The sequence below is a fragment of the Crocodylus siamensis genome, chromosome 12 (assembly GCF_052110815.1).
Source record: "Crocodylus siamensis isolate JL-2025a chromosome 12, ASM5211081v1, whole genome shotgun sequence".
Taxonomy (NCBI): domain Eukaryota; kingdom Metazoa; phylum Chordata; order Crocodylia; family Crocodylidae; genus Crocodylus; species Crocodylus siamensis.
Genome location: NC_143406.1, coordinates 33635337 through 33655787, shown reverse-complemented (window position 1 = coordinate 33655787; position 20451 = coordinate 33635337). Strand labels below are relative to the sequence as shown.

General features: G+C 43.8%; 1 protein-coding gene across 2 annotated transcripts in view; it reads left to right on the top strand.

The window, feature by feature from the left end:
• Positions 1 to 20451, top strand: part of SNX29 (sorting nexin 29) — a 453573-nt gene that overhangs the window by 111143 nt on the left and 321979 nt on the right. For both annotated transcript variants that reach the window (XM_090023172.1, XM_090023173.1), the window contains one exon: positions 2512 to 2594. In XM_090023172.1, coding sequence (XP_089879298.1) covers positions 2512 to 2594 — 83 coding nt within the window. The remainder of the gene's footprint in view (positions 1 to 2511; positions 2595 to 20451) is intronic.

The window sequence follows — 20451 nt, the reverse complement described above, 5'->3', positions numbered from 1 at the left end:
ATTCAAGTAAATATGGTAGTTTATTAGTAAAAGAAAAAGACAAAGAAAGGAAACGTCTGTGGAGAACTGTGTCGTAGCAGTTATGTCACAGATTCTCCTGGAAGTAGATGCTCAGAAGTGTTTATCTTCATATTCTGCCTAGTTACAACAAAGGTATTTCCTATATCATTACAAACTTACAAATTTAGTTAATATTCCTTGCCAAAAATGTATTTTACTAACCTCTTTTGTTTTTATCAAATTTAGGAAAACATACAATTCACTGTGTTTATTACTCTTGGTATAAATTATTTTTCCAATCATCATTTGTATTATCTTTTCAATATGTTCTTTAAACACACTAAACATTGAAAGGTGTTGGCATCTCAAAATAGCTTGCACAAGTTAAGTGCTTTGTGATAGAAACTTAGCTCAAGATTAAGGAAGGCCTTTACACCTATAATTGTATATAATTACTTACAAGTACCTAATATACATGTGAATATTAACATATGATTCTGGGCTTGTGTAAGGATAATGCACGATTGACAGCAATGGTAATGCACCAAAAGGAAGAGTCTTCTGTTTCTTTTTGTTGGTATACTTACTAGCTGTGCCTAACAAAGTTGAGTACAAATGCTGTCATGCAACTTATTTTATACTACCCACAAAATTTAAAATAATCTCAGTGGGATTTCGTAACTATGTAAGAACCCAGGAGTGTTAAAGCTTCAGGCACATAATATTTTCAGTAGTCCATAAATGAATTGAAACTAGGCTGTACAAATCCTCAAAACCTTAAGTGGTCAGTATACGTAAGAAAAGGCAAAAGTTTAATTCATTATTGTATTTCTGCATTAATGTTCCATTTCCTCATTGTGTGTAGCACATTATTAGAAGAATTTGATATCCAAATGAATGGATGACATTGTTTATCCAATTATCTGTATATAGCATATTTCTCAAATGCAATTTGGGGTCTATTCTTAATTCTGTTTTAGGTTGGGTGAAGAGGTTTGAGGGGCACCATCCTAAACGTGATGCACACTTGAAAAGGTTTTGATAGGGACCTGAAAGGACCACCTTCCATAGCTCCTTGTACCTCTTGACATGTCTTCAATTGAATATGTGGCATGTAGATTTCACTGTTTTGCTGTATGTACATCAGTCGCACACTGACTCTTAATTCATAATCTAAAATAAATGCATAGTACTTTTAGCTTTACTGGAGACTTTATTCATTTTCTGGCATTGCTTTCTTTCCATCCTGACTAATCAGGCTATCATGTACCATTTTTTAAATGTCCTTCTATGGAAAAATGTGGTTCTAAGCCCTTCTCACCTGATAGTTTTGTTTCAAGAAAGAATATGGTTCTGATTTCTGATTTTCTATTCAGATATGCTGCAAATGCTTATATTACAAATCAATGGTATGGGAAACAACAAGGGTCTATATAATATTGAAAAAGTCTGTTTTTTTGAGAGTTCATTAGGAAATCAAATCTCTTCTTGCTAGAGGCAAGAACAGTTTTTGTGGAAGAAGCAAAAGCTAGACAATGGGAAGTGTTTTTTTGTTTTTGTTTTTTATGCCATGTTGAATAATATTATCTACAATCATTAATAGTGATTTTTCTCTATTCACTCCTCTGTCAGAATTTAATTCTGTTTTTTCTCGATAAAAGCATCTGTTGCATTTTTGGAATTGAATGGCTCAGGCAGGTGGCTGATTTTTAACCCTATAGATTTCTGTCTGAAATACAAGCTGTTTAAAATACCCTTTCTATTTCATACATTAATTAAGGTTTTTTACATCAGTAGGGGGAGCTAAAATAGTGGCAAATTTGAATACCTGCTTCTTTTAATTTCAAAATGATGAGACAGAAGATAAATATTGAAGAATAGCAGGACAGAAAGATCCATTTACCCTTTTATGCATTTATTTCTCATTTAGCAACTATACTTTGAGAACTGAATTTTGAATTTTTTTTATAAGTAGGGCTGTCAATCCCCTTGAATAGCACAGTTGATTTCTCATGTTGAATTATTTATTTGCTCAGCGGTAAATATTGGGGTGTAGGAAAAATAGAGTGAAGTAACTCTTATGAAATCTGAACCATTGCATTTTTTCTTTAGAGTCCCTCCTTATGCATTAATTAGCTACATTTTTGGCATCTAAGCTGTAGTCGCTAAGATGCTGTGATGATGACAGATATGAGATGTAGTTAGAAATATCCAATTTGGAAAAAGTAATATAGATGCTGTTAGTTATCTGCTATCTTGTAATAGCATGCCTATCAGCTAATTGGTCACACATTCTCTTTTAACTGGAAAACTATTTTTCTAATAACAGTCTTGTTAACATATAGTTTAGAGTTTATATCTGTAGTAATTCTAGTACAAGTGACTGTTTTTTCCTCTTTATGACAAAGTAAAGTCAACCTTCATAAGTATTGTTTACTTGCTGTAAGATTATCTTCTGATATGTTTTTGTAGTGAATTAATATTATTTTCTTCCTGTGATTCTGCCAACAGAGAGAATGAGGTGCTAAAAGTACAACTAAAGAAGTATGTAGGAGCTGTCCAGATGCTGAAAAGAGAAGGTCAAATGGTAGAAGGTAAGGTTAAAATGAAGAGGAAAAAAAGAGCAGTTGTGGTAAGCTGGAAGTTGTGGAGAGAGGCTTTAGGGCTGTAGAAGCAGCAGTGAGTTCCTAGTGTGGCCCAAGAAGTTTTCTCTCCAGTGGAACTTCAGGCTCTATTGACAAGTTTCCATATCTACAGGAGACTTGTTAAAGAAAGCAGACTGTCATTAGCGGGTCTTATGTATGAAGGTTCCTTTGGAGAGAAGGAAGTGTGAGCATAGGATCCAATATGTAAGGGTTGGTTTTGTGGTGTCAGGCAATCCTGAGGCCACTGAATTTGGAATACTTTTGCATAGAAAAATTTTTGTTCACAAAGAGCATATTTCTCATGTGAACCCAGATTAATTTTAATTGCTCTCCTATGCCCATTTTCCATTAAAATGCATTAGCTCCTAACCATATCTGCTAACGTTTCTTACATAGGGTCTGCAAAAGAGTGAAGAAAAACTGATAGCTATCTTTAATTTTGCTGTCACTTCTAACCTTTGTCTTAGTTGCCTCACTGGATTAAAGGCCTGTCATTGACCCTTACACCTGCTTCTGTCCGCTGTCTCTTAGGGCACTGGCACATGTTCATTTGAAATCGCCAGGAGTTCTGATCCCTGATCTTAACAATCACCCCTCCTGCCATACGACACATGTGCTTGGCAGGTGGTAGTCATGGGATCAGATCCCCATTGCACTCTTTTATTTTGCTAGTGCAAGGATTAAACTAATTTTAAAACCCTATAGTTTTGCAGTTACATTTTTAATTATTGATTCAGTACAGCATAGAGTTCTTCTTATGACTTTTGTTGTAGAAGCGTTACACTTTCATATATTATGTTTTATTATTAACAGTGATATTGGTACACAGATATCTCTTTGTAAAAGTGGTTTGAAATGGGATAAAGACTTAATTTCATAACAGTTTTAAATAGATATCATAGATTTCATAGATGTTAGGGCTGGAAGGGACTTTGTAAGTTCATTGGGTCCAGCCCCTTGCCCAAAGGGCAGGAAGTCAGCTGGAGTCGGATAACCCCAGCAAGGTAAGCATCCAGGCATTTCTTCAACATATCCAGAGTAGGTGCTTGCACCACTTCTGGGGGGAGTCTATTTCAGACTTTGGAGACTTGGACAGTGAAGAAGTTTTTCCTTATTTCCGATCTGAAACAGGCTTGCAACAGTTTGTGACCTTATCTTCCTTTGGGGTGTCCTGGTGAACAGACATTCTCCCATGTGCTGATGCACACCCCTTATATACTTACAGGCTGCCACCAAGTCCTCCCTGAGCCTTCTTCTCCAGGCTGAAAGGTCCCATGGCTCTTAGCCTCTCCTCATAAGGCCTGTTCTCTTGACCTCTTATCATGTGACCTCTTGACTCTCTCAAGCTTCTCTACATCTGTTGTAAAGTATGTAAAGCCCAGAATTGGATGCAGTACTTCAGCTGTGGCCTCACCTAAGGCAGAGTAAAGCAGGAGGATGGCTTTTTGGCTTTTGCTTGAGATGTATCTGTAGAGGGAAGCCAGATTTTTATTTGCTTTGCTGGCTGCAGCATTGCATTGGTGGCTTATGTTCATCTTGTGATCAGTCATGACCCCCAAGTCTCTTTCAGTCATGGTGCTAGTGAGTGTAGCACTGCCAAGCCTATAAGTGTGATGTGGGTTCTTTCTTCTGGTTCAGAACCATGCATTTCTCTATGTTGAATGTCATCAGGTTTTGATCCACCCACCTTGTGAGCCTGTCCAGGTTGGCCTGAATTCCCAGCTTATCCTTTAGTATGACCGTACTTCCCCCTAATTTGGTGTCGTCTGTGAATTTAGTCAGTTCTACTCTGACACCTGAATCCAGATAATTTATGAATATATTAAAGAGTACTGGCCCAAGTTCTGAACGCTGTGGGACGCCACTTGTCACCATGCGCCATGTTGACTCAGTTCCATTGACTATCATTCTCTGGGTCTGACTATGGAGTCAGTTCCCCAGCCATTGGACTGTAATGTTGTTGAGGCTGCAGGTCCTCGGTTTTACCATGAGGACATCGTGAGAGACCAAGTCAAAGGCTTTTTTAAAATCCAGGTATATGACATCTACCTCTTTTCCCTTGTCCAGGTGATGCGTCACCTGGTCATAGAAGGAAATGAGGTTGGTCAGGCAAGAGCTACCTGCAATGAAGCCATGTTGGCTATCTCTCAGAATGTTGCCTTCTGTTAGCTGTTGTTGATGGATTCTTTGATTTTTTTTTTTTTCCCCCCCCCCGCCCAAGATCTTTCCGGGAATTGAGGTCAAACTGATTGGCCTGTAGTTCACTGGATCTTCCTTCCTTCCTTTCTTGAAAATAGGCACCACATTGGCCCTCTTCCAGTTTTCTGGAACCTCTTCTGACTGCCACGGTTTCTCAAATATCCTTGCCACTGGTTGTGCTATGATGTCAGTCAACTCCTTTAGGACTGCTGAAATCTTAAAATTGGCCATAATTACAGAAACTAAATGTTTAGAATGTTCTTTATGAAATAGATACTTTTTCCTTTCAGTGATGTGTTTGAAATGAGATACGTTTCTATTCAGCCCCTATATAAACTTACAGGTTTAAATTATGTGGTAAGACAAGGTTCTTTGGGTAGATGTGATAAATAATTGGAAAAAATGTTCTTTGCAAGCTTTCAGGCACAAACACCCTTCTTCAGGCATTGGGAGAGTCCCTTGGTGTTTGTGTGCTCTCGTGGATAGAATAGAAGCCAATATGAAAAATGCAGGTCTGTGAAAATGCAAATGTGTGGCAGTGAGCATCTGAGGGAATGGAGCGCAATAGATAAGAGATGGGAAGGGTGGTGGGAAAGAGGAATGTAGAACTGGTGATAGAATGTAGCTGGTAAAATGCAGACAGATTACTTGGGGTTATTGGGTAGCAGTCAAGTTATGATCTACCATAAATACCAATGTCTATATTTAGTCCATGTTTTTTTGTATCCAGTAGATTTATGAAGTGAAGTTTGTAAGCTTGTTTATGACAGGTGTTTTGTAAATTCCTTTCGAGGATTAGAACTGAGATATTGGAGAGAGAGTGGTTATCTTGTGAGAAGTGCGCACTTGGATATTTTTGTCTTTAATAGATTTTCAGTGCGTTCATTCTGATACACAGTTGTTGTTTGGTTTCTCCTATGTATTTTCCATTAGGGCATTTGGTGCATTGGATGAGATATATATTACATTTCTGGAGGTGCAGGTGTAAGATCCAGGAATGGTGATGATTCTGTTGTGGGATGTTATTGTGGAAGTGGTGGAGATGTGTTGGAAGGTTTTACATTTTTTGTCCTGGCATGGTCTGAATTTATTTGGTGTGCTTTGGGCCATAAGAAGGTTGCTTCTGGTGATGAGGTTGGTGAGGTTCGGTGCTTGTTTAAAGGCTAGGATAGGTGGGTCTGGAAAGATCTCTTTGAGAATTGGGTCATCTTCTAGTATGGGTTGCAATTTTTTAAGGATTTTCGGTATAGGTTCCAGGGATGGATGGTAGTATGTTATAACCAGTGGTGTGTGATTCGTTTGAATTTTCTTTTTGTACTGCAGCAGTTCTTCACATGGTATCCAGATGGCTCTTTCAAAAGCACGATCTACTTCTCTGAATGAGTGTCCTTGGGTAAAAGCCCTTTTGAGATTTGTGAGGTGACAATCGGAGGTATTCTCCTTAGTGCAAATTCAGTGGTATTGAAGGGCTTGGCTGTATATTACAGCTTTCTTGGTGTGTTTAGGGTGATTGCTGATTCTGTGTAGATATGTATGTTGGTCCATGGGTTTCTTGTATACAGTGGTTTGTATTTTAGCATTCTGGATATTGATCATAGTGTCTAAAAAGGAAATGTTGGTGCTGGAGTATTCAAGAAATAGTCTGATGGAGGGGTGATAGTTATTGAATTTGTGATGGAAATCAATCAGAGACTGTAGGTTTTGGTCCAAATGATGTGTCAGCTATATATCTGAGGTATATCTGGGTTTGATTGTATAGTTCTTGAGGAATTCTAGGTGGACCATAAAAAGATTGGTATATTGTGGGGCCATTCTGGTGTCCATAGCTGTGTCCATGGTTTGGAGGAAGTGTTGGTTATTGAAACTGAAGTTGTGTGTGAGGATGAAGTGTATACATTCAGTGATATCGTTAGGTCTGTATTCTGAGTTGTAATCTTACTCTTGTCACCTCACAAATCTCAAAAGGGCTTTCACCCAACAAGGACACTCCTCCAGAGAGATACTTTTGAATGAGCCACATGGACACCATGTGAAGAATTGCTGCAGTACAAAACGAAAATCCCCACTCATTGCATGCCATTGGTTATGACATACCATTCTTCCCTGGACAGAAAATTCTCAAACAATTCCAAGTATGTAGGAGAAACCAAACAACAACTGTACCAGAATGAACACACACTAATAAAAGATATCACATTGTGAGCGGGTGTCGGTTACTCACCCCTCTTCCCTTCAGGACTCACCTGTCATGACTAAGGAGATGGAAAAGTAATAGGATGTTAATTCCTGAAGGAGAGGGTGATAAGTAATAAACCACCTAGGTGTGTTATCTTTACGAAGTGTTGGCCTTTATTGGGACTGATACAATGTAAATAACTGCACTAATTCCCTCGTTAGCACAGAAGTAGCTTTTCCGTTGCTTATCTGATTGCCACTTTGCTTTGTTCTTCTCCTGATTGCAGTAGTCTTCCGGCCATCCTGATTGTGGGGTACAGTCGTCTCCAGATCTTTTCTCAGGAGCAGTATACCCAGCCTCTTGGGGGTCTCGCCAGCTGCCCGCCCTCTGTGGGAGTACCCCCAGCCTCAGCATTATGACATCAGTCTCCCAAGCCTCCTGTTGCTTGGCCGTCTTTGTGTTGCTCTCTGCTTCTCCAATCCCCCGTGGGCAAATGTGGGATCTCTGGCTCTGCCTTTTACGTGTGGCAGTAGACTCAATTACCTTATCCTTCCCCGGTGTGTTAACCCCCCACCGCTGTGTTTGGGTTCTTCCATTTACTGGCGTCCTGGGTTTTACTCAGTAACAGGGCTTCTGCTTGAGCCCCTGTTATACACATCTACCCAAAAAACCTTGTCTGTCTGTGTTCTTAAACCAATACGGCTATAGCCTACCACCCTAAATTATGTGGTAAGAAACTAAAAACTCTGCGACAAATTTTTTTAATTCTTCATGAAAAAGCCGCCTTCATCATCTGTATACAATCCCATGGCTCATAATTGAATATATCAATTTACAAGTATATTATAATCAGCAATTCATAGTTTCTAGGGTCAGAAGGGAGCTGAGTAGGTCATCTAGTCCGACCCCCTGCCATGGCAGGAAGGAGTACTGGGGTCAAACAACCCCAGCAAGGTATACATCTAGCCTCCTCTTAAAGACCCCCAGGGTAGGAGGCAGCACCACTTCTCTTGGAAGTTGGTTCCAGGTCCTAGCCGCCCTGACCGTGAAGTAGCGCGTTCTGATATCTAGCTTAAATCTGTCCTCTGCCAGCTTGTGACCGTTATTCCTAGTCACTCCTGGTAGTGCTCAGGGGAACAGGGACTTCCCCAGTGCCTGCTGGTCCCCCCTGACTAGTTTGTAACAGGCCACTAGATCCCCCCTCAGCCTTCTCTTATGGAGGGTGAACAGGTTCAGGTCCTGTAGCCTGTCCTTGTCAGGCCTGCCCTGCTGTCCCCTGATCATGTGAGTGGCCCTTCTCTGGACCCTCTCCATGTTGTCCACATCCCTCCTGAATGTGGTGCCCAGAACTGGACGCAGTACTCCAGTGCCGCATAGAGGGGGAGGATCACTTCCTTGGACCTGCTTGAGATGCATCTGTAGATGCATGACAAGGTACGGTTGGCCTTCCTGACCGCGTCCCCACACTGCTGGCCCATGTTCATCTTGGAGTCAATGATGACTCCAAGATCCTTTTCTGCCTCTGTACTGATGAGAAGGGAGTTCCCCAGCCTGTAGGTATGGTGCCGGTTATTCTTCCCCAGGTGCATCACTTTGCACTTGCTGGTGTTGAATCCCATCCTATTCTCCGCCCACCCTTGTAACTTGTCTAGGTCCGATTGCAGCCTATTCCTCCCTTCTAGCATGCCCACATCCCCCCACATCTTAGTGTAGTCAGCAGATTTGAAGAGGGTGCTTTTTACCCCCTTGTCCAAGTCACTGATGAAGAAGTTGAACAGTGCGGGCCTGAGGACCAAGCTCTAGGGGACTCCACTGCCCACATCCCTCCAGGTCGAAAATGACACATCCACTACCACCCTCTGGGTGCGGCCCTCCAGCCAGTTGGCGACCCAATTGACTGTGTAGGTGTTGACAGTTTCTTAATGAGAACAGGGTGAGAGACAGTGTCGAAGGCCTTCCGAAAGTCCAGGAAGACTATGTCCGCTGCTACCCCTGCATCTAAGGATTTGGTGGTCTGATCATAGAAGGCCACCAGGTTGGTCTGACAGGACCTGCCTCTAATGAACCCGTGTTGGTTGCCCCTAAGCATGATCTCCCCTGCTGGCCCCTCGTGAATATGCGCCAGAATAATTTTCTCAAAAAGCTTGCCCAGGATCGAGATAAGACTAACTAGCCTGTAGTTTCCCGGGTCCTCCTTCTTCCCCTTTTTGAAGATGGGAACCACGTTGGCCCTCTTCCAGTCCTCTGGCACCACAGCAGAGCACCACGAGTGCTCGTAAAGCCGTGCCAGGGGCCCTGCAGTGACCTCAGCCAATTCCCTTAGTACTCTAGGCTGGAGATTGTCCGGACCAGCTGACTTGAATACATCCAGTCCCTCCAGAAGTTCCCTAAATAGTTCCTCACTAACCCTTGGCTTAGGTGTGCCTCCCCTGGGGCTTGAGGGGGGCCCAGCGGGGGAGTGACTGTTCTGGTCCCTGCTTAGGAAAATGGAGGCAAAGAAATCATTAAATATGTTGGCTTTGTCATCTGGTGTGATGACCAAATTTCCTAACGTGTCCTGCAGGGGCCCCACATTACCCAGAACCTTCTTTTTACCCGCTATGTATTTAAAAAAGGACTTCTTCTTGTCCTTAATCCGGGAAGCTAGTCCCAGTTCCATCTCTGCTTTGGCCTTCCTGACTGCCCCGCTACATCCCTGAGCAACTGCAGTATACTTATCCTTTCCATTGGGTGTATGCCTCCCTTTTAGCTAGGAGACAATCCCGGGGGCTTTTGGTGAGCCATGAGGGCTTGTGTGCCCTCCTGCTCCCTTTGATACTTGTTGGGATTACCTGCCTTTGGGCTTGGAGGATCGTCTCCTTGTTTTGGAAGAGACTATTTAAGTACCTAGACAGATGCAACTGTAGTGTGTATTTTGCAAGACAAAAGAATGTGAAACCAAGGGTAAGTTTGCAGGCCTTTTTTATTATTATTATGTGTAGTGTTTTTGTTTTCAGTCATCGCCCCTTGAGATGCAAAATTCTTTATTTTGTTTGGCTTTTTGGAGTTTAACATGGAGAAGACTGAGAATAACATTTGAGCCTTCATAATTCTTTATATTCTTGCATGTAACTTGTATCTCCCCCCCCCAAACTATCTGATCTTATGAAAAGTGGGATGTATGCTATATGTGAGGAAAAGGATCCCCATGGGTCCAAAAATTTGGTGTTGGGAGAATGCTGGCAGTGAATTGCTGTGGCTCTGTGAGGCAATTAATGCTGCCACCACTCTCCCAATACCAAATTTCCACACCAGTGAGTTCCCTGACTGGATCAGATTGGCGCACAGGGTTGGTCTGCGACCTGACTTGTATAACTCTGGATACAGCACACAGGGTTAGCCCCAGCATGTGGCTCCAGAGTCACTGTGTGGTTAGCCCCAGAACTAGCATGCAGGCTAAATAAGAGGGGACGAGAGCACACTGGGTCCAAACCAACAGGTGGCTAGTACATGGCCCTGAACCTGGTGTGTGGTTCTGGACTTGGTATGCCGGGTTTGACTCAGCCCATGGCCCTTTAGCCAACATGTGGCCTTGGATCCGGTGTGTGATCTTGGACTGGGTGCACCAGAGTCACCGTGTGGTGTTAGACCTGGCACACAGCCTGTCCTCTGGTGTGCTGAATGGGTATACAGTTCCCATTTGGCATGTATGGCTGGTAGCAGGCTTGAGAACAGGCTCAGTTCCCTGGCTGCTGCTACTCAGTTACCAGAAAGGACAATCTTTTTTGTTTTTCTTTAGTCGTCTTCCAAAACGAGGCATATAGAGGCAACTCCCACTTAGCGCTCTTAATTGGTTCCAGAAAACCTGAGTGTTAAGCGGAACCACGCTAAACGAAACCCATTTCCCCATAGAAATTAATGTAAATAGAGATTAATTGGTTACTGCCCAGCCTGTTGCTGCCTCTCCCCACTGCCCCACCTGCCTGCCGGTGCTCTAGCGCCACTTGCCAGCCTGGGCCTGTGCTCCTGCCACTTTGCTCTGGGCCCCCGGTGGTCCTAGCCCTGGGCACTGGCATGGATCCTGTGCTCATGCCCACTTCCTACTCTCCGCTTCTCGCTGCCACTGCCTCTCCCCACCCGCTTTGCTTGTTTGCTGACCTGTCTGGCCCCACTTGCCAGCCTGGGCACCGGCCCCTGCCAGCCCTGGACCCGGGCACTGGTGTGGGCCCTGCACTCTTGCCGGCCCACTCTGGGCATGGGCCCTCACCAGCCCTGGCCCCAGGCACAGGCCCTACGCTCCTCACTTCTGTCACCGCCACTGTTCCCTGCCCCCCGCCCACTCCGACACCACGTGCCAGCCCGGGCACTAGTGCTCTTGCTGCTTTGCTCTGGGTGCGGGCTCCTGCTGGTCCTGGTCCTGGCCCTGGGCCCCAGCATGGGCCCCACACGCTGGCGGCCTGCTGCGAAAGCACTGCACGTACATTACAGAGGGATTGGACAGGAGCCATACAGTTGGCCTGTGCTGCAAATGGCCTGTAGCCCAGGTGCTTCTGTTCACACATCTGAGTGTGCTCTACAGGCTCTGTTGGCTGCAGAAGAGTGCTGAGAACTGCTGAAAGCACAGGGCAGTGGTGATTCAGCTGGGTGCTCCAGGGGACCAGGCCCTTCAGGGAAGTCCTGCTCACAAGCTCCCCACCTTCCCTCCCTGCCATGACACTTTGAGAGAGCAGATCCAAAGCCTGTTTCCTCTCTTGTTTAGTTGTAGGCACGTCAATTTATATTCCAGCAGCCTGTAATGGAATACAATAAAATGTAATGGAATATTGCCCCCCCCAATCTTTTGAGGGGTCTGGGTCTCAGGACATGGGGGTTTGGGTTACATGCAGGGGACACAGCAGAGCTAGAGCACAGCATAGGGTTGGTGAAAGGGACTGAACTTTTCTGGCCCTAAGGCAGTCAGGAAGAGAGGTTTGCTCCTAAATCAGCTTGACTCACAGACTGTCCCTAGAGGAGGGTGGGGGGGCAGAGCAATGTATGATGGGATACTGGAGGTTGGTGCTGTAGCTTCTGTCACAGGTGTAAATATATACACATTCATTTTCCTTGGAGAAACTCTTCCAGGAGTTGCTTCTACCCGGTCGCAATTTGATTTTTCTCCTGGAACTGCCATTTTTGGTCCAGGAGAAACTCTGTGAATGCTTGTATTTTTAGGGTTTCACCTAGGAGAACTGTGATCCTCCTCGTAGAAACATACAGGAAATAACTTGAGCTAAAAGGAAGTGTGCTTAAGTGTGTATTGGTGTCTTTGATGAAAGGTTTGGAAGTAAAAAGAACAGATATGGTTCTAGAATGCTAGAGATGTATTGGAATGAGACAAAGGGGAAAGTGGTTTCATCTTCTTTTTTTCATTCTCTGTTTACATCATTGACCTCTAGGGTTTAACTGTGAAGCTTGTCACACTTGTCAAGTATAAATCCTATTATTTTATGAGGGGAAATCCAGACAAGTTGACAAGCTTGTTATGTTCTGGGTTTTTTGTTTGTTTGTTTAAGAGTCATTTATGGGGACTGAGTTTGTATTGCTTTGCTGTGTTGTGTGAGGCTGGATAAAGTGTCTGGCTTTTTTGATTGAAACTGTTTTACTGGCAAACTGAAGTTGAAGGTAGGAGGGGAAATAAATAGAACCTTCTTAATTTAGTAAATAGCCTGTGTAAGCATTATGATTATTCTGTAAAATAGTAACTTTTGTCTTTGTAATATGAAGCCCGGGCTCAGAAATATTTTTCCATTTCTAATATTACTGAAATCAGTTGGGTACAAAAATAGCAGGTCAGCTTAATTAATGTTGCTAATACACTTAAGTTTATTTTGAATTTAGGAATAAGTTTGTGTGTGATAACAGAACAAAATACTATTTTGTTACTGCTAACTCAGAGCACCCCCTGCATATCTTCCTTGTCATAGCCTCATTGAGCAGTGTTTTGTTGCTGAAAGCTCAAAGATACCAGGTAGGAGCTATGTTAGATGCTTTTAAAGGAAAATGTTGCTTTAGGGCAACAACTCACAGCTATCACTCAATTTTTAAAGAGGTAAAAAAACTGAGAAAAAGTGAGGGGAAAAAAAAAAGATCATAATGCAAATCATGGGGACAAAAGTATGCCCTCTTTCCCAAGTGAACTGAGCAGGAATTATAACTGCTGTAATTTAAACTTTTGGGGCTGTGCAATGTGCATCAGGCAGAAAAATTGTTTGCTGTGACATAACTTGAATGCTACACAGTATTCTGGCTTTAAGTTATCTAGTATATCTTTTGATTCCACATCTGGTAGGCTTTTTAGTAGTACTCAACAGAATCAACGTGCCATGGAAAAAATTTAGCGGAATAAAAAATATTTTGTTATTCTTAACTCTGACGTGATCAAAGGCCTTTTCAAATTAGGGGCAGACTGGATCCAAACTCAGCATATTGGGTCATGGTTTTTTTATTGGGTTTAACTGACACTATGACAAATAGTGTTATTTAATGTGTAGACAAATTCGAGAGAGTCCAGTGGAGGGCAATGCAAATAGTTAGGGGGCTGGGACATGTGACTTCTGAGAAGCATATTTAACTTATTTAGTTTGTGCTTACTTAGTCTGGAAAAGAGAAGACGGGCGGGGGGGGGGGGGTTTAATAGCAACCTTCAACCACCTGACGGGTGGTTCAAAGAGGATGGAGCTAGACTTGTTTTCAGTGGTGGCACATGCCAGAACAAGGCACAGTGGTTTCAAGCTGCAGCAAGGGAAGTTTAGGTTAGATATTAGGAAGAACTTACTCATTAGGAGGGTAGTAAAACACTGGAATAGGTTACCTAGAGAAATGGTGGAGTTCTCATCCTTGAGTTTTTTAAGACCCGGGTAGACAAAGCCTTGGGTGGGATGATCTAGTTGGGGATGATCCTGCTTAAGCGGGGGGTTAGATTAGTTGACCTCCTGAGGTCCCTTTCAACCTTAATTTTCTGATTCTGACAGTTAAACCAGCAGAGAATTTGGCATATCATTTAGAGATGAAAATAAAACTCTACTAACATTTGAATAGCATTTTTATATTTTCAGGATGGATAAGATATACCCATATATATGCTCAGCTCAGTGGGCCAGCAGTGGCGGTAGTTCCCTCGTCCCCCAGTGGGCTTAGTTTAAAGCCTGGTGGAGCAGGTCAGCCAGTCTGGCTGAGAAGAGCCTCCTCTCCAGGGGAGAGAGGTGGAGGCCATCCCTTCCCAGCAGCTCGCTGCCTCTCTCGCCAAAGAGCGGGCTGTGGTCATGGAAGCCAAAGCCTTCCTGATGACACTAGTGCCACAGTCTTTGGTTGACTACGTGGATCCTCCTCTCCCTCCTCAGCCCATAGCCCGAGACTGGGAGGATCAGCGAGAATACCACCTGCACCCCCAGACCCTTTAGCCCAGCTCCCAAATCCCTGTAGTGCCTCATGACCTGGCTGGGAGTGCTCCAAGCCATGTCATTGGTGCCCACATGAATAAGGAGCATGAGATAGTGGTCTGTGGGCTGGAGGAGCTTGGGGATCCTCTCTGCAATGTCCCGGATGCGGGCCCCTGGGAAGCAGCAGACTTCCTGGGCTAAGGGGTCGGGGCAGCAGATTACCCCCTCGGTCCCCCTCAGGATGGAGTCTCCCACAACAAACACCTTACGTTTCGTCTTGGGGAGAGCGGGGATGGTACCTGCAGTTGAGCCTGTGTTGCCTGCAGGAGCTGGCAACTCAGCAGTGGAGCAGCAAGAGGTGTGTACCTGTTGCTAAGTTCCAGTGGGGCAGGGGCCTTGGTGCGGTGGACCTTAGGGCCCTTGACCACCTTGGTCCATGCCCCTGACTGGATGATAGAGTAGTGTATGCCTATATCAAACTATAAAGGCCATTTTGGTAACATAACTGATTGTAAACTGCTCTGTGCCTTCACTTTTGCCCTTTAAACTCTACTTTGGGGTATGCCTACATTGCTGGTTTACTTAGATTTCAGCCTGATCCCCCTTAATCCTCCTTTCACAACCTTTTTTTGCCCAGGTTAATGTGTGTGGTGAACCTGGGCTAGCATAGCAGGGATTGGGGTACACAATAAAGACTGCATTTTGCTTTAAGATAGATTCTGACCACCCGCTTTGCAGTGTGGATGCAGCTAAACATGGTAGCAGCTCTAGTTTTGATAATCCTCCAGTGCTATCTGCAGTTCCCTAGCCCTGTACAGTCTGGCCCTTCTGTCTACTTGCTTCTTATTTTCCTGCTATGCAACAGAAGTTGCTTGCTTATTTATATATAATTTAGACCTTCATTTCAAGCAGTCTGCTCCATTTTCTACCATACTCAGCTCAAGTCAGCCAAAAAGCTTTAGAAGATGCCTGTCTACCCCTGTCCCCCACCTCTCCTCCCACCCTCATCTCCAGATTGCTGCTAGGTGCAGCAATTCTTCCTAGTCTTTGGTGTGAGTTCATCCAGGAGAGGGATTTTTGGAGTAACATTCGAAATCTGCACTGATATTAAAATATCTGAAAGAAAAAAGCTGCTGGAAGTGGAGATCAAGTAGGGGGCTTTACAGTCTACAAGTGTTCTCTCTTAGTGTAGAAAACAAATTAAGAAGTAGAGGGTATCAACTGTAAGGCAAAGGGTAGTTTAACCGGTATCTGCTATTACTTGGAGAAGTTTTGACAAGAAGTTTTTATCCACCCTTAGTGCAGAGCCCACAGAGTTGTATGATTTTTGATCAGGAATGGACTAATTTTTAGTTTTGGGCTGGGAAGATGGGACTAGCAGCAGAGGAGACCCTGGTGGGGGAGGGGAGAAAGTGAAAGTACAGGTTATGAAGCTAGAACAAATCACTTTGCTGGAGCAAGCCACATGACTACCTAGTTGGGGTGATCTCATGGGATTGTATTCCAAGCATCTGTTTGGGGATTGACCCAAGAAGCATTGTGGAGAGGGAAAAGGCTTTGGAGCATGAATTAGATCCACAGCTGGACAAATAACAGCCACTGTGTTTGTTGTTGTTATGGAGGAAACTATAGCATACCCGGGAGACAGCTCTGGATTATGACCAGTAAAATTGTAATTGCTTTAGTTTTAGTTGAGGGTAGAATCCACACTATGTTGCTTATCCTTCTCCTCCACCTCCTCACCATACGTCTTCCAGATGGAGTCCAAGTGGGGAAGGGGTGAATTTAAACAGATTCTTTCTTGCAAAGTTTGAAATAATTACTAAAGAAAATTAAAAGCACGTTTGCCTCAGGGCAGATTTCAGTTAATGTTACTCTCTATAACACCCTTACATGGCAGACTGATGGAAAGTTATATCATTCTTAGCCTTAAAACACTGTCCCAGGTGGTAGGGGGTTACAAATTCAACTGTCTGTATTAACTGAAATTTATTGGAGACATGGCACATAAATACAGTCACAAGTATACTGTAGGAGTACACAGCATCACAGTTCCTCATATATACCGTCTACCAGTGCAAGGAGGTAGGTACACAATTGTCTTATTTTCTTTGATGCCCTTCCCCCACTTCACGTGACAGGTGGATTTTCTGGTTGCTTATACAGAATCTACAAACTAGCAGTGTCTTGAGCTAACTTCAAGCAAAATTTCTCATCTATATCCTGGTATACGTTGGGTAGAGTGCTGTATGTCACGATAATATGGAAGGCATTATCCACATTGCTATCAGAATACTTTGTAAGCTGTGCCACCTTGTCTTTAGCCTGTAAAATGTACCCTGCTGCCATCCTTTAGGTAACAAGTTCTTCTCTCATGTGCTGCGGTCAAGTACAGTTTCATAAACCTATAGCAGCTGATGTTGAGCTAGATCCTTTAAAATAATATTGGGACACCCTGATGATAACCATTGAATATGGGAGGAATATGTCCAAGTTGGTAAATGCCGGATTGTCTCATCACCCTGGTGTCATTCACCTTGCAATGCATCTAGTACATGTTTGTGAATCTATCCTTGTGCTTAGCAAAAGACTGCATAAATATTGAGTGATATTATTTACAGTTTACATATTTGTGTTCTTAATGTGGCAGGTATAGTAGGCTCTTCTACACAGTCTGGCCCCAGTGCAGTTTGAGAAGCCAGTTCTCTCAAATCAGACTGATTTGTTGATGGGGGGCTTCAGTTATGTCTGTTAGGAGGGGATACAAGGTGTAAAACAAGCATCTTGTATATAATAGAAGTTTTATTCTTCAAAATTTCTTTCAGCAGCCCTTGATTTCAAAGAAAATCTGTCAACTTTTGAGTGGGGGAAGGAGCTTTGAAGGACAGAAATGTTTCAGTCAGTGCATGTTTAGGTCTGAATGTTTTGTTAAGAAACAAGATTTCTGAGGTTTGAAATTCTTAACCACCTTCATGGTTCTGAAATAATTTTGGGCTAGCGTCTCCTTTTGATTCAGCTCTCTATTTGGGATTGAAGTAGCCTTTGAATGTACTTGATTTTGGAGTGAAAATCTGTTATGGATACCAGTCACGTCTCTAGTACTGTATGACAGGAGCGTTCTGATTTAGCCATGCTTCTGCATCTTGGCCTAGGCCTCTTGAAAATGGTCAAGACAGACAAGAGTTCCAGCCTGTCAGCACATCTCTGGGGGTGATAGGCTGCAACTGTTTTGCCTGCTCTTCTGCCAAAGCCTAGAACAAGGGTGGGTAATTCTTTGGGCCTCTTGGCCACATAGGCAGTTCTGGGGAGTTGCCATGGGCTGGTCAGCACTACCCCTCCCCCTGCAACAACCTGGAGCCTGTGCATCCTGTGACTCCTCCCTGCCACCACCAGAAGTTCACAGCCCAGCCTTGACCCCAGCCTACCCCACGCCCACTCCAGACTCGCTCTGGCCAGAGTGGCTAGCTATAATTTGCGTGCACAGCCCCAACCCCAGCTCACCATGCACCTGCCCCGGATGGCCCACCCATGCTGAGCAGTGGCAGCATCTGGGCATAATCTGCTGCTTGGTGCAAGGGAAAAGTTGCCCCTCCCCCCACTGCTGCCTGGCCCTTCTAGCAGCAGCTGATTGGAGCCCATGCCCTGTGGCTTCAATCTGCTGCTGTCACTTCTGCCTCCAGGCCACCCAGTGGGGCATCAGTAGCAGTGCAGAGGAGCTGCAGGACCTCCTGGGCATGGGCTCTGGGTGGCTTCAGCAAGAAGGGCCTGGCATTGGCGAGGGACCACTTTTCTACTCCACTGAACAGCAACTTCTGCTTGGCTGCCACCGTTGCTGCCACTGCTCAGTGGGTGGGCGAGTCTGGAGCAGGTGTGGAGCAGGCTGGGGTCAGGGCTGTGCATGTGGGTTCTGACTGGTCTGCTTTGCCAGACCAAGTCTGGAGCAGGCATGGGGCAGGCTGGGGTTGGGGCTGTTTGCATGGGTCCCTGCCAGTACCATGGGGCTTGGGCAGTGACAGCTCCTGAGCTGCTTAGAAAGGCAGTCCAGCTGCAGAACTGCTCCAGCCCCACTGCGTGGCCAGAGGGCAGCAGGATGCCCAGACAGTGCCTGGGCCAGGTGGGACTAAAGGACCCGCTGCAGGCCAGACACTGTAGGCTGTATTTGCCCGCCCCTGGTTTAGAAGGTTGCGAACAGGCTATTTAGAAGATTAATTCTTGGTATAATAAAATGTCTGCATTATTACCAAGTGCATCAGTAATTTATAATTTCAGGTGAAAAATGCTTTGTTCATACTGAATTATTTCCTCTTACCGGAAACCTAGGAAAAGCATGGTGGGGTGGAAGGCATCCTAATAATCCGTCACTTTGGTGCTGAGCATGGCATAAATACCTTAATAAAGGGCTAAATATTTATCTGAGACTTCACTTGCATGGGTCAAACTTCATTTGCTGAAACTTCAGAAGACTGTATAGTGTCAAAGTGTTATAGACACTCCCGGATGTGGCATTTTACTGTCAGCTATACATTCCCTGGCAGTTGGAAGAACTTGACCTTCCAACTCATGGTTCCTAAAATTTAGTGAGTGTATAAAGCACCATAATCTTAAATCCTGTCAAGTATTATTACTTATATGTTTCGCTGCAGTCAATTTGTTATTACTTGTACAGAATAGTCATCTATAAATTATTGCTGCAGTGTTTATACATCACTTACTGCAGTGTGGAGCCCATTAATAATTCATTTAATCTTTGAAACTCTAAATAATAAAGTATATGTAGTTGCACAAAGTTCTGCTTTCTTAAGGAACTCATCCTTTTAATATCATGTACATGTCAGAGTCAAATTCAAGCCCTTTGATTTCTGGATATAGACAAGCCCAGGCAATTGTAATACTGCCAAAACAGCTGTTATCTCACTGGAATGAGGTCCTGTGCAGGACTCCTCTACATGCATGGTAACAGTGTAGGAAATGTATTTACTAAAGTGCTGTGTCTAGATTACTGATGAAAAAGCTCAAAAACACACCTGTTTAGACTCCTAATTATTTTTTTCCTAAAAACCTGATCTAGTTGCTTGTTTTTTAAATTACTGCAGAATCATGAAACCACTATGCAAAGTTGTCTGTATTTCAAAATATGTCTCTTAAGATTATTCCAAACTTCAGCCTATTTTTATATTGGTTATTTATTTTGATACTGAGATGTCTTTTCAGAGGTGTTACAGAAAATGCCCTTGTTACATTTGTGTTACGTTCCTGGGGTATATTTGACAATCAAACAGTCTTTAGGGGGTTTTCCTGGGAACTAATACCGTGATAAAATAAGCTGATAGCATGAGACTGAACATTTTAACATGATGTAGTGGAACTCCATTCATACCTCTAAACCCCCCAGAACAATAATCCACAATAGGTGGCACTCAGCACAAACCTTTTAGAAGTACAAACAGGTCTTGTTTCATCAATGTTCCAACCCAAATGGGAAGTAATGGGAAGAGGCTATAAGGATGGTATCCTGAAATTGAGGGAGGAAAAATGTTTTATGGCATGGAAACTAAACAAAGAACTGTAACAGCTATTTTTCTCATTATACATAGGATTTTTACCTGAGCAGACCATATCCTTAGGAACAAAGACTTACCGAGTTTCCAATTCCTGGTAAATCTGACAAGGAAAAACAAATGAAGAGAAGAGAAAATATTTTGCAAGTTCTTAGCAGCCTTCCAACTGTGAGGCCAGAGTATTGACAAGTGGAGGGAATTTCTCAGGGCTCAGGAAGAAGAGAGGAGGAGGAGAACAAAAAAGCAATCTGGGAGCTAGCAGAGAATGAGAATGGTTTTTCAGTGACTAGAGGGAACCTTGCAATGACTGGGAGACTGAGGATACCTGCAGACATTTAGGGGCTGCGCTCTAACTCATGGCACTTTACACGAAGTGCCATGAATGATACTACCCCCCGACCCAGCAGATTAGACTGTCTGTTGGGTCGGGAGGCTCTAACTGTGGGGTCAGGTGTACTGGGGAGAACCGGGCTGGG